Source organism: Colias eurytheme, chromosome 21 (assembly GCF_061535395.1).
Source record: "Colias eurytheme isolate Ceu_HAF_F1 chromosome 21, ilColEury1 Martin Lab GWU primary, whole genome shotgun sequence".
NCBI classification, from domain to species: domain Eukaryota; kingdom Metazoa; phylum Arthropoda; class Insecta; order Lepidoptera; family Pieridae; genus Colias; species Colias eurytheme.
Window position 1 is genome coordinate 5,484,806 of NC_143000.1, and position 15,219 is coordinate 5,500,024.

At 33.3% G+C, this 15,219-nt stretch overlaps 1 protein-coding gene across 1 annotated transcript; it reads left to right on the top strand.

Moving 5' to 3' along the window:
• The first annotated feature begins 723 nt into the window (after positions 1-723).
• Positions 724-9,691, top strand: LOC149899132 (glucose dehydrogenase [FAD, quinone]-like). Its single transcript, XM_090114618.1, has 11 exons — positions 724-741; positions 1,421-1,660; positions 1,849-2,020; positions 2,309-2,508; positions 2,751-2,875; positions 3,078-3,258; positions 3,392-3,652; positions 4,148-4,290; positions 8,402-8,567; positions 8,912-9,119; positions 9,468-9,691. Exons 1-11 carry the CDS (start codon positions 724-726, stop codon positions 9,584-9,586), a joined length of 1,833 nt encoding a protein of 610 aa, XP_089970744.1. The 3' UTR covers positions 9,587-9,691.
• Positions 9,692-15,219: the final 5,528 nt, after the last annotated feature.

A 15,219-nucleotide genomic window follows, 5' to 3' on the forward strand; every position in this document is an offset into this window, starting at 1 on the left:
AAATTGAAATGATTACATTTGAATGTAATCATAATACAGGATTTAAAAAAGTAATGTTCATTTAGAAATTTTAATAAAATTCTATAACATATTAACAGTATGCTTCTATAGCAACACATAGGGTAGGGTTCATCCCGGAGATTTCACGGGAACGGGAACTATGCGGATTTTTCTTGGAAATCGCGGACGAAGCCGCGGGCGGAAAGCTATAGTTATATTACATTCATTCATAATATTATGTACGTACCTACATGGCAACAAGCAGATCCTACTAGGATTGTAAATAATGTTTAATGATTAAAATTATCAGGTATTTTGCGGTTAGCGGATATCTGAACTTCTTTATTTAATCTTTCAAAAAGATCACCATGGATCATGACTTTGCGTATGCAAATCATAGTTCAGATAATACATGTCGAGACGTATAAATATAATGTTTGTGAAGATTTTCGCAGTGCGGCGTCGAGGATGTTAGCGGTGGTCTCGCGTGATATATCTGCATTCATTATTTAAAATAATTCATAAGTATATTTTCTATGTAAGTAATAATCTGCTTAGTTTATAAATCTGTATCTGTAAGTTAATATTCTGCTAAATTAAATTTCAATGCACTCTTTAACAGGCCGTTTAAGTAATGAACATCAGTTGAAATGTCTCAGTAGGGAAAATATTCCCCATCCTCATAAATAATGGTTTCTCTTTATTTCTTTTCAGAAATCAAGGATGATGCCAAATACTGCTGTAAGTTATTTTATCAACGAATTCGATTAAAGCTGTAACGAAATGTGATAATAATGCTTATCGAAATCATAAAATTTTAACGTTTTAGTACAAAAATGAAATAGTTTAGATTATGTTAGCTAAATTAAGGGAATTCGACGATAGGAGAAATAAAATTTAATCTCTTTACGAAGAGTCAAATCTTGAAGTTATAAATTTTTTGGTGCCGCTAAAAATTTTTAGGTTTCATATGTTCAAATTTGTAAATAATTGTAATAATTTGTTAAAACTTGTAGCTTATATTATAGGTATACTCCCTTAATCACCTTCAATTTATTTTCTCACTTCTATGTGTATTAGGACAAACATAGACGACGATGAGATATGCAGATAATATACAGGGAAGTCCTGTTCGTGCATGCACTATCTACATTAACTTGAAAACTTTGTTTGTTTGTTTGTTTGTAATGAATAGGCTCATAAACTACAGTACCGATTTTGATGAAATTTGGCACAGATAATCTTTAGACCCTGAGAAAGAACATAGGCTACTTTTTATTGCGAAATATGTACAACGGGCGGGGCTAGTGTATTATATTATAACCTTTGTTAATGGTTTTTGTTCTATAAGATTAACATACGTAATAGAAAAAAAAGAATGAAAATAATTATTTCTTCAATATTATATTACTCATTTTAGACGTGCTTATGCCCAATACGCGACTATGGGCCCTCCATGTTGCCATCCTGTGGCAGCTCGTTCATTTTGTTTATGAGTATATTGGAAACCTATGTGAATCGAAGCTGTGACCTCGCTGACCCTTGTGATCGCGTCAAGGATAGAACCCACTTGTATAAAAGTTATGACTTCGTGGTTATTGGAGGTGGAACAGCCGGCTCGGTTGTTGCTTCTAGACTGTCAGAAAATCCAATGTGGAAGGTAGGTATTATATTTTTTTAGTATGCTCTAAAGTAGTTATTATTTATAGCCAGGTAAGCTATGATTGTACGAATAAAAAAATATTATCACAATTGTATGGACTTTCCTGCCATATTTATATTTTTTTTATTAATGGTTTATGGTACAGGTAAGTATATCGTCTTATCTTAATATCTCGCAAATTTTAGGTTCTTCTGATAGAAGCGGGTGGTGACGAACCTGTTCCTTCAGCAGTACCGAGTTGGTTCGGAGCTTATTGGGGTCGTCCTGAGACTGATTGGATCTATTACACCGAACCACAGAGCAAAGCGTGTCTGGCTAAAGGGGGCAAGTGCTATTGGCCGAGGGGCAAAATGCTGGGTAAGATCATCATGATTCATAGTTTTCTTAAGAAGTGAAGAATTTAGAAGGATTTGGATTTCTCGTGTTTTATGATTAAAGAAAAAATACTTCCATAATATTTTCATTAAACTTCCTTCTCAAAACAAGAAATAAAAATAACGAGGAGTTAATTTGGAGAACTACCAATTTCAAGATCATACGAGTAAGGAATTATGCATGAAATATTCTTCCAAGAAAATCATAAAAGCCGCGACGCCTTTGATTTTTAGAGTTGTTAATATGTAATAAATTTATTATATTCTTTAGGTGGTACGTCAGTTATAAATGGTATGATGTATATGCGAGGTCATGCAGAGGATTACGACAGTTGGGCAGCGAACGGCGCTGAAGGTTGGTCTTGGAAGGAAGTGTTCCCATATTTCATCAAGAGTGAAAGAAATAAAGAAGTGGGAACTGTAGTCTCGCCTCAATATCATGGTGTTAATGGACCACTACCTGTTCAAAGGGTGTGTTGTATATTGTTATTTTTAAAAATAACTTTAATTCATATTATAGACATATATGAAAAGGACGAGAAGATTATTACTTTTCATTTATCTATCGATAAAAAAGAAAGATTTTAGTTTTACCAAAAAGTATTGGAATCATTTTTTATTGAATGTGATTCAAAATAAATATTCAAATCATTAACGTCTGTGAACTCAGGATAGGTACTATTCTTTTCTTCCTTTAATAATTTCATTTTCAGTTCCGATACACTCCACAATTTATGAAAGATGTCGTCAATGCAGCTGGTGAGCTTGGATATTCTCCAACCAGTGACTTGAATGCAGAAAATGCTACTGGATTTACCATCGCGCAGACTTATAATGAGTAAGGCCATATTTTACTTCTTTCTTTCATCAATAAACAATCCAAATTGGAACATATAAAAAAGTTGTTCAAGTCACATTAAGTATTTGCAGCCAATGTTTTAAAAACAGATGCTACTATAACTATATTTTGTTCTTATATTATTATTGATATTCATTAATACATAACTCAAGTGATCAAACATAGTAAAACCATATTCCAGTCGCGGCTCAAGATACAGTTCCTCGCGTGGTTATCTACGTCCAGTTTCAAAACGTATAAACTTGCATGTTAGTCTTAAAACCATGGTATCCAGAGTAATTGTGAATCCTGATACAAATAGAGTGATAGCAGTAGAATACATTAAAGGAGGTAAAAAAAGGACTGTTGGAGTCAGAAAGGAGGTGATAACTTGTTTATTTTCGACGATTGAAACCTTTCACATTAAATTATTGATGCATCACATTGTTTTTAGTATTTTAATTCATTTGCTTATTCTTTGTCTTTATCTAAGTATAAATAAGAATATAATTTCAGGCTATTCTAAGTGGAGGTACCATCAATTCTCCTCAAATTCTCCTAATATCCGGAATAGGTCCCAAGGAAACGTTAGAAAAGTTTAATATTCCGGTGATAAAAGATTTGCCGGGTGTCGGTCAGAATCTTATTAACCACGTTGGGTCTTCGTTTGACTTCACATTAACAAAGGAGCCCGATATTCCTGAATTAACATGGTCAACTGCCATGGAATATATCGCAGATCGGAAAGGACCTTTGTCTGCTACTGGATTGTCACAGGTAAGCAATCTTTCTTATTTCTCACTAATATTATTCTAACAATCCTTAGCTTCACATAATGTAGTAATTTTCGCTAGGCGTTTCTTATTTGTATCAATTTGTCTGAAAGTACATTTCAAACATATTTATTCATAGTTTATGCAATAAATTACAGCAATTGCGTGCTGAGAATTTATTGTTAGTGTTATTTTTCGGAAGGGATTAGTTTGTTACATAATCTAGTGACCTATGCAGAATTTATTATATTGTCAACTAGCGGTCCGCCCCGACTTCGCCCGTGGTACATAATATTTACGTTTTCTCTACATAAGAACCATCCTCGTACTTCAAGGAATATAATAAAAAAAGAATTATCGAAATCGGTTCAGCCGTTCTCGAGTTATGCGCTTACCAACACATTTTGCGATTCATTTTTATATATAAGAAGATTACGTCCTTATCTTCTGGATGATGCTTTAGAAGTAAACACAATCCTAAGTTCCTATCTTGTTACAGGGAGTTGGTTTAATAAATTCTCCTATGGCACCTGCGCATGGGCGACAACCAGATATTCAATACTTCTTCTATGGGTACAGGGCTCATTGCGCTGATGGATCTGTAGCTAATCAGAATGACTTGAAGAATAGGAGGCATATCACGTAAGTCTTCAGTCGATTCTTAGTTCTTAATTAGATTTATAGTATTGAGATTAGCTTTATAGTGTAACATGTTTATATGTAGTAGTAAGGTCCATAAACCGCCTTCAGAGATTCATCGTACGTGATTTTGATGATGATGAGTTTAATAAGAATTATTGTAACTTTAAATTAATAATAATAATTTTTTTAACTTTACTTTTTTACTTTTTTTTAAGGCTGCAGTCTAGCAAAATTGCGTTTTCAACAAGTTATTTGACAAATTTTTCCCGGCTAATGAAATGATAAACTGATTTTTTTTTTCTTGTTTATCAATTAGTGTTATATACGCAATGCGCGTGAATTTTTTCACATTTATAAAGTTACTTTATGTTACCTTAATCAGGCCTTCAAGATAAGTCTCTTTCCCCCAAAGACATTTCGAGCTAAGTTTGTGCACTCACTACGTTGCAACCGATTACAATTTACACAATCTGATCAGCGCATTATTATCCTTATATAGTCATTATTAAAAACTGCTGAATACAATTGCCGAAAAACTTATGATTTTCCTAATTAGAACGTTATAAATTCATTAAATTTCCCATTTTTTGCCTTACAAAATCTATTGATAAATACTGCTAAAAGTTATTTTTTCCATTAATTTATTCGAGTTGGTTGAAGACCAATGAGTATTAATCCTTTAAAATTTTTTTTTTTAATTTTGATAATTCTTTAAATATTAAAAAAATATTTAAAATAATTAGGAAAAATCCTAGCGAATTTCTTTAGTCGCGCTCCTTGGGCCGGAGCGTTCTGACGTGTGCTCTACGCTCGATTTTCCTTCATACCGAAGTGAAAGTTGCTCTACTTCATTAAATTTAATATTTTTGTTAATTGATTATTTTTATCTTAGTTTTGTGCAAATATTCGTATTTTTAAACATTTGATTTCGATATGGAAAATAAACGAAAAAAATACGCGTGTAACTACTAGAAAAAAAATTATCTTCGAACATAAAGTTAATGAAACCAAATAGATTGCAAAGGTGATTGGCAACAATTTCTTTATTTTACGGGGTGTCAGTAAAGGGATGTATATTTCTTTAAAACTAAAGTAAGCTCATAAATTTTCTTATAATATAATTTTGTTTGAAGTTCCAAAAATGTTTATTTTTCGTTTGAGAAATACGAAATATAATATAAACTTGTATTGAGAACTTGAACTTCCCAAGTTCATCCGGGGAAATCCCCATACGGGGAAAATGATTTGTTTACTCCAAAATTATATGCCGAGGTGTTTTAATTTTTTCTTCGGACAATGACTATTTTCAACGTAGCGGCATGTTGTTTGATTATTAATTTTGTAACTTAAATACAGGATGTTGGTTTTATATTCTGATCTTACAGACGCGCTGACAAATTTAGTCCGCCATTTCTAGTTTAGTCCACCAACTCTAAGTACCAATATTAAAACGAATGGATTATCATCACATCATCAAAACTCAGATGTAATGGAAGATCATAGAAAATTCAGTGGGTGTTGAGAACTAAACAAACACAAGTAACAGAGACGCGAAGAATAAAAAAAGAGGACGAAAACGATAATTCGTTGATGCTTTCCCTTTTCGACGTATTGTTAGGGTACATCACCAACCCCCCAACGGTCCAGGCCTTGTCGCGGCGGAGGGGCTCAGTAGCTCAGAGTTATGGCCCTCTGAGTGAAGCGAAATTGGACCAGCGAGGGGCTGAACGGCTGGTTTAGAGTCGGGGAGATTCGACCGGCCCGACGGCCAGGGCTAGGTGTGGCCCAGCGGCCGCTATGTGCGGCGTGGGATGGCGGCCAGAGGTCGTGGCTTGGCGGACCCCGTGTCCACTAGGCAAAGGTGGCGCTGAACGGCAGTTGGGGTTGGAAAGCCTCGACTGACCCGACGGCAGAGGTCCTGTTTGTGGACCAGAGAGGAGCCGGCTTTTATGCGGCGGTGGATGGCGGCCAGAGGTCGCGGCGCGGCGGGCTCGCTGGTTTAGCAAGCCACGTCGTGCAGCGGAGGGCGGGATCCCGACGCGTCATTGTGATGACGCGCGGAGACTCCTGCAGAGAGGTGTAGGGCGGCGGCCGCTGCAAAACGGCCGTCTGCCAACTCGTAATCCGGTCCGTGGGGCCGGACCGAGGGCCGCCACCTCTGGTGAGGTGGGGGCTGCGAGGTAATCTCTATAAAAGTGCGCCGGAGGGTCCCCCGACGTGTATTTCACACATCGGAGGAACTTCCGGCGTGCACCCTCCGGCCGGACGGTGTTGGGAGTCGGGGGTTCGGGGGAACGTGGATGATGGAGCGGGGAAAGATCCATTGTCTGCGCGTTGGTGGCGTAAGCCTTCGTTCCAGCAGCCGCCAGCGAGGGGGGTTCTAGTGGTGGGCCTGGAAACGGGCATCTGCTGGGCGGGACACGCGGTAGAGTCGTAACCGTTCCCGCAGTTCCGTCCAAAGCAGCGCGATGGAACAGAGTGGGGTTTTAGTCGGTAGAAATCCGACATAACCACGGCTCCATCCCCGGGAGCCGGGGTATCTAAGAAGATTTCCCCACTATAAAAAAAAAAAAAAAAAAAAGGGTACATCACCAATCTGCAAAAAACAAAACTGATGATTCCCAATTGCTGATTAAAAATGAAAAACAAAATAATCGAAAACAGTGGTGAAAATTTGCTGATCACAATGAAACATCCTTCAGTGGTAGCAGATTTACTCATTTAAAATGTATCGGTGAACAGCGTAAAGGAGAGGAGGACAGGAAAACATTATGAATGTGGATGGTGGATTGTATACAGGGTGTAATCGTTAAGTATGTGCAGGCGATTATGACGTTATTATTGCAGGTATCAAAAAACTTAAAATTGATATCGAAATTACTTTACCTAATGAGCAAAATGACAATAATAACTTTTTAAAAGTATAACGAGAAATATCTAAAAAATTTACTTTATACACTCCCATATCAAAAAGGGAAAATGGGACCAGTAGAAGTTAAATGTCTAATTCCGGCAAAAGACATGAATGCGGAAGATGCGGTTAAAAATAAAAAAAAATAATATTTGAAATACAATGCAAAAAATAACACTTTTGAAATACAAATAAGCAGACTTCTGCTTATTTGCTGTTTGGACTGGAGTGAATCATTCGTTAAAAATAGAATATATAAAAAATTATGTAACGTTTAGGCAAAATAAAATGATGGACCATTATCAAGATTTTACATAAATTGCCTACTGTCAGAATTGATTGATTCGAGACTTCAGCATTCGATGCCCATCAAGGACCCATCCTATATCATTCAAGCGATTGAAAAAAAAAAGAGATAAATCCAGTGCAACCGATAAAGCATCAGAATGCTAGCAAAAGATTTATTAGGTTTATCAATATAAATCTATATATTATACATAATATAATAAATCTGTAGAAGACGCGAAGACCGACATCCGCGCGGACGGAGTCGCGGGCGGAAGCTAGTCAGAAATAAATATCTTTTGTTTTCATTTGCGTATTTTTCTATTTTATAATTTTTTAACACAAACATTACATTTTTTTATTATATACAAAATTTGTTTATCCGTTTTATTAGTTAAACTGAACAACTTTCACTAAGAAACTTAGGTCGAAAAAAATGTATAGAGTTATGCATTTTGTATGGAAAGCTTATTTTTTTTTATATTTCGTCCAAATTTCTTTGTAAAAGTTGATCAGTTATATAAACATGAAGTTGAAGATATCAATAGAAAGTATTCGCAAATTTTGTGTACTGATAAAAAAACATCACCCGGTGTAATTTTCACGAAAATTGTTTCAAATTGTCATTTTTGGTACTTATTACGAATATTAAATTATGCATACGAATGATTTAATTTTTAAAAATTAAGTGGAGCAACTTTCCCTTAGTACATTTGTATTATTTACATATAGGATGACAGGATGCATTTGTTTGCACTACTAGACCAAGCCCTTAAGTGTTGTAACTTTGTAATGAAGTAATGCAGTATGAAAATAAATTGAACGCCGTAGGTAACTTAGGCGTCTTACTGAACTGAGATAAAAAACGTCTTAAGAATAATCTTTTAAATGTTAATAAGTTATTAATATTTGCAGAATCTCTCCAATAGCTCTTCAGCCTCGCAGTCGTGGCTACCTCACCCTCAGGTCAGCCGACCCATTCGATAAACCAGTATTGCAGCCCAACTATTTCGATGAAGAACATGAGCTTAATGTTCTTGTAGAAGCTTCGAAGATTGCGTACCGATTGGCTAATACTACGGTAAATTATTGAAAATTATAAAATTGTTAATACATATTTAGATTTTAATCAATTAAAAGGACTGTAAAATAGCAAAAGGATACGCCTTCTTCTTCTAAAAAACTTTTTAGCTCGTTGCTATTTCAATAAAAGCTAAAAAAATCTTGTGAATTGTGTTTTACGTGATATTTTTCTTAAATAAGTATGTTACAATATCAAGTTGAATCAATCATAGTATATTTAGAAATTACAAAACTATTAACTTATCCAACTATTTGCATGCAAAATACAGCGCCTGTTCAAAATCTAAAGCACCTCTAGATTTTTTTTACTAGGCGCTTTTATATATTCTATTATTCTTTTAGCTCCTTCGCGAAAAGTATGGTATCAAACCAACGGAAGGATACGCGTCAGAATGTGGAGATAGTACGCAGCCAACGGATGAATTCTTCAGATGTGTTGCCCAGCGGTATACGGAACCGGAGAATCATCAAGTAGGCACATGCAAGATGGGAGCCAAGAACGATAGCATGGCAGTTGTGGATCCGCAACTACGAGTGTATGGCGTGGATGGTAAACTAATAGATGCTATTATACATTCATAATGGAAGAAAACTTATATTTGTATGTTAGACAATTTAAAGACATCCGATTTTGAGGACTTTAAATTTCTAAATTTACTGATTTTCAGCTGTTAATTTACCTCATTTATACAATATGTAGTTAAAGTGCATTCTCTTTTACTTATCAAGATGTTATTGTTAAACACTAACAATGCACTCTGCATTCGAAATTCATGCGGATATTTGCTTATAATTTTCAATGTTTATGGTTTTTTTAATTCTGTTTTACATTCTTTTACCGAAATTGACCCTTAGATATAAATCTTTTCGTCTAAATGAAATTGAAATTGTTTTTCAGGTTTGCGCGTGATAGATGCATCAGTTATGCCCAATGTGCCTACTTCCAATACACAAGCGCCCGTTATTATGATAGCAGAAAGAGGAGCTGATTTTATTAAGAACACCCACCAAAGATAGTGATAATTATAAAAGATGATGTAAAGTAGAACTAATTATATTTATTAAATTGTTTAAGAACATAATAATAGATTTCAATACTAAAAACAGACGTTTAAAAATATGTTTTGCTCCTTTTTTATCATTCAATAATTTTTTCATCAGATTTTTTGTAGATGGAGAGCAAATATACTATTTTATTAATATTTTGATACAGTTGATGATTCATGAGACAAATTTATAAATAACAATTTATTTCTCAGGCACATATATATATATGGTTTCTAAGACTCACGATTAAATATAAAAAAAATCTTCATAAGTTTTTTTACTAGAATTCCTTCCTCCTTTAGAATTCTATGTACTCTCTACATAGATGATATTAGTAGTCTGTTGCGAAAAAATGCGGGGGTTTTTGTAGAGAAAGTGTTAGAATGGTGTTAAATCATGGGAAAACCTTAACGCACGTTGTCACTTGCTAGTGTTTGAAAGTGGGTTACTTGAACACCACCCGCATCTATGATTATCTATGATGATTTATGTGACATTATTACTTACGTCAATGTCAGTCTATGGTTCAAAATTAGAACATGTGGTTTAGGTCATTTCAAGAAGGGTCATTTCGATGAAAATCTTTGATGAAAATTTGATGCATTTGAAATGTGATAATACATTTTTTTGCATTTATATTGCTATGTCATAAATGTATAGAAGGTCCTGTTATTTAACTCAAGAACGGCTGAACAGTTTTGAATAAATTTCGCCACACCTAGATTATGAGAACTGTTTAAAATTTGAATAATTAAAAAAAATAGAGTCTGGCTCTTCCCGATCTTGTCTATATATCGAGAAACTGTATACCTAATACATATATCAAACGTATCAGTACGAAGTATGAACAAATTATTTATTCGTTGTTTTTTAGTTGGTGACAAATTATGTTTGTTAGTTGGTGTTTATATCACTTTCTTTCTGATTTCGCTTTTAAATGGTAAACAGTTTTATTGCACAATATACTCATAGAGAAATGTGTAGATTTAAATGGCTTCGTAGAAGTTACATTACACATGCATTATACAAGGAAAAAATATTAGTGTATTATGCATTTTCAAACAGATTTGGGGATTTTTCAATTGTGCATCATGTAATGTCTCCTTACATTAACTTATCAAGCAATCAGTACACGAATCACGTATTTCATAAGAATACATTTAATTCCACATTCTCATCATTCCATAATCGTATTCTTAATCAATCTCAATTAATTGTTTAGTGTAAGTTTCCTCGTGACTTTACGATTCTGCTGACTCATTATGGGTTTTTCAAGCTCTTTTGAAAATTATTAATCATAGGTGTCTAAGAATAATATGGTGGAAATTGAATACAAGTTCTGGCAATGGTAACAAATCTAATAGGATGCGATGCGAATGGCATTAAAGAGTACAATAACTTAAAATTTAGGGAATTTCGACCATCTTCGTAAGAAAGGTTTTTAATATTCTTCTACAGAGGTTTTGGGAACACATCGAAACGCTTATTTAAATATTTATATCTATGTTTAATCTTCTTATTCATGTAATTTTGTTGATTGTTTGATTAAGGTAACACTCTGGCCACTGCTGTTGGCGATCGAATCATGACTAGTTTGCATTACTTACTTAAACAAACATACAAGACTTTACGTTATCTATTTATAAAGGAATCATATTTTAAGCCTGAATAGTTTTACAATTTATTATAAACTTGGCATCGAAAAAAGCGAACGCAATAGTATTGAAAATTACACCACATTCTTTCGATAAAAAATTGAAGGCATAGCACGTGATGTTTTGCAAATAAACAAAATAAGTTGTTAAAAAAAAACTTCCTTCACTCTGTAATTATGTCATGGGTTAAACTCTGAGCTATACTTTACTCATGATGATATCATAATCATCTATTTAACTTCAGTTTCTTAGTTATATCAACCGGATATATTTTAATTATTATGCAACTCTAAGTTCCCTTTATGCCTTATTATGCCATTTTAACCCTTATATCATACTAGATTTCCGCCCGCAGTTTCGTTTTAAAAGAAAATCCCGCATGGTTCCCGTTCCAGTGGGATTTCCTGGCTAAAAAGTATCATAATATGTCCTATTCTGGGCCTTCAGCTACTAACATACCAAATTTCATTGTAATCGGTTCAGTAGTAATTGAGTGATCCATCCATCCATCCTCACAAACTTTCGCATTTATATCTAATATTATTAAGTAGGAATTAATCATAATTTTCATGTAAAGACTAGTAGAAGATAATCAATGAATAAATCAGAAGTCATGATCACGGTGTCCTGTTACATAGTTTTTTTTTTACCTATATCTACATGTAGAACACAAAACATGCCATGTTTCGATAATAATACCAGTAAAACTTAGTTCTCCTTAATAAAACCGATCGGTGAAACAGATGAGAGGCATTTGCTGTTTTTCTTATGATAAAATATTATTTACTTTAACAAAAACCACTGAATGTCGAAACTAAGCTTATTATACTAACATAATAAGAACATAATACATATGGTTGAAAATAAAAATAAAAAAATTACTAAAAGGACTACCTAACTTACGAATTCACGGTAGTTACGACTTCGGACTTGGACGTATTAATCCGTCTTATTGAAATATAAGTAGCGATAATTATTTGGCTTTTAAAGTAAGCCCGTTTTGATAGCGCTTTAATATTGATCACGTATCGTTAAAAGCTTCAATTCTTTTTAGCAGAGATTATAAATTGAGATGTATTATGCAGCTTTACATATAGGTTTATATCTATGTTGTTTTTTAACTTCCTTAAAAAATACGAAAGTTTTCTAATCGTAGCATTTTTTTATTTTTGTTCAACAAGTTTTTAAATAATGATTTATTACTTTTGTTAACGAATAGTGCGGTCACTATTCGTCATTGATAAGGATATACCTAGTATCTATAAATGTAGAAAAATTCATTCGATATATTTATACATTACTACAATTATATTATAATACAGCGCGCGTAGTGAAAGGATTTTCACCTTACCATAACGTTCTTATCAGGTACCTAAACTAAACAATAGGAATTAATATCCAGAAAAATAAAAATAAACATTACGTATTTACTGTTACCTAATATGCATTAAGAAACATTATTATGATAAACATATATATTTCAGTACCTACCCATATAATGTTGATAACCTAAAGCGAAGTTAACTTTCAATGTTTTCAATTAGTTCCAACCGGTATTTTTTATTTGCCGCTATAATTTTTTTCTCTGGTCTATCGATTTTGATTTTGTGGTTTACCGATGTTCTTTGCTATTGCTCGAGTTCGATTTTTATGACGAATTTTATGTAACCAGCCGCTTGATCTAGCTTCATCTGGGTTAATAAATAAAATACGTATATGAAAATATTCTTTTTTGTTTATCCATCACAACCAAAGTATGTAACTATAATTATTGTTATCAGTTTATAGCAACTGAGTACTAATGTACATACATAAACATTAAGAAAGACATTTTTAGAGTAAGGTAAATTGATAAAGAGTTCTTAAACAACATCATGAGAATTATGTAAAAACGATTAAACAAAATGCCACTCACTCCTCATCCTCATCCATTGTCCTAGAATTCGTTTCACGGAAGTAAAATAAATTTGAACTGAATTATATATGGTCTATAGTATTTGTGCGAATCGAAATGGTTCCAATGTTTTCTATTTATTATGATCAATGTGACAATGCTGAAGGTGTTACACATAATATTATAATATTACGTAAAAATACAAGTGACTAGAGCAAAATGGGTACAGCCGTTTAGAAGTTCTGTGACAATGACCCAGAAGAAAAAGTTTTTTTTTATAAATTACGGAATTTTTAATTTTAGGTACCTACTTAATAGATAGTTTTCCCTCATAATAGGATAGCCATAGTAATATTATGAGTATTTTAAGGAGTTGAAAATATAATATGCATAAGAATAGGTAAGAATTATATAGATTTCATTTTTATCAAAAAAATTGATATATGTTTATATAATTTATCACTGATACTTTAAGTTTATAAATTCAAACCCAAAGGTACGATTGTCAGAACTTTCACCCGATAATAGGTCATATTATAAACATCGGTGATTGTTAAAAGAAATTTCGAAAGCACTTTATACTGCATAATTTTAGCACGTATTCTTAATACTTGTAAAGGTGAGAGTTATAATCCTTTTCACATCACCAGGGCTAGGAAAAACAAAAATATTAACAGGAACAGAATAAGGTTGGGGCTGTTTTAAGGTCTTTTCTATCATTTTTTTCATTTTATTAATCTCACAAGCTCTACATATATATTCATATAATATTAAACATATAGGTATATCTCGATATTACATCATTCGATTCTAGAAAAATGATCCAAATAACATAACAACTCTACAGTGGCTTATCTGGGAAATAAATCAATCCTAAAGAACATCTTATGAATTTTTATCCCTTTTTTTACTAGTGTCTCCATATTTCATTCTATTGTGTTAATAATCTTTTCGTTATGACTACCGAATATAAAAACTAATGTTTCCTTGTTCATTAATTGCCGTTGTAATTATTTTTAGATTCTTCACGAGTAGATAAAACTCTATGAACTGACTCTATGAAAATGTTCTGTTACCTAAACCTATGCAAAAAAAGCTCTACACTAAGTTATATTTTTTAGAAGTAATCAGTGAAAGTGGATATCAAAACAGAAAGTTATACTCGGGTTTTTCCATCGGGAAAATTTTCCTGGGAAGTAGATTCCTATATTATTATAAGAAAAAGAAATGTCTCGGTCTGATAGGAAACAGAAGGTTGAAAACATGCCTAAAGAATATCGTTCAGTGAAACAGATGTATAATGTATCTGTCTGCCCCCTCACAAGGGGACACGGGATTTCAATCTTTATCGCTACTAGTCAATACTAAGGTTTTCGTTACTTCTATTCATTCATAATGATCGTTTTTATCAGACGTTAATTATTGTGTTCCATAGGTAGGTAAGTAGGTAATAAGTTAATAACTCACTATGTCCTCAGGGTCAAAACTATTATTAATAATTTTTCTTTGTTTTATTTATCGTTGATATAAACAATAGGATACATTTTTCGTTCAGATCCTTATTAGGTTTTATTGAACTCTGTTAAAATATAGTTTTATTGTTGGAAAGAAATGTAGACAGCTCGATGTAGAGACATTTGCACTTTCGAATCATTTTCCGTATAAAATAATTCATTATAATATCTTATATATAAAATTCTCGTGTCACAATGTTAGTCTGCATACTCCTCCGAAACGGGTGGATCGATTCTCATGAAATTTTCTGTGCATATCGGGTAAGTCTGAGAATCGGCCAACATCTATTTTTCATATGTACCACGGGCGAAGCCGGGGCGGGCCGCTAGTCTACTTATATAATATTAACTTGAACATACACCAAATGATTCTTCTACATGTTTCAATTGTGCTTAGTTTCCCATTATGTATGTAGCAAACACTACAATATATATTTGTAACTTTATAAAAAATGGGTTTTAGTATGTATATTTATGGCTCGGTGTTGATTATTTTAGGTAGGTTAATAGGCATCAGTTAATAACTTATGTCACTGTAGA

Bases quoted from the DNA above. Each gene is read 5' to 3' on its own strand.
- LOC149899132 (XM_090114618.1), top strand. The intron at 1,661-1,848 runs GTAGGTATTATA...CGCAAATTTTAG, and splicing joins CAGAAAATCCAATGTGGAAG to GTTCTTCTGATAGAAGCGGG. The intron at 9,120-9,467 runs GTAAACTAATAG...ATTGTTTTTCAG, and splicing joins ACGAGTGTATGGCGTGGATG to GTTTGCGCGTGATAGATGCA.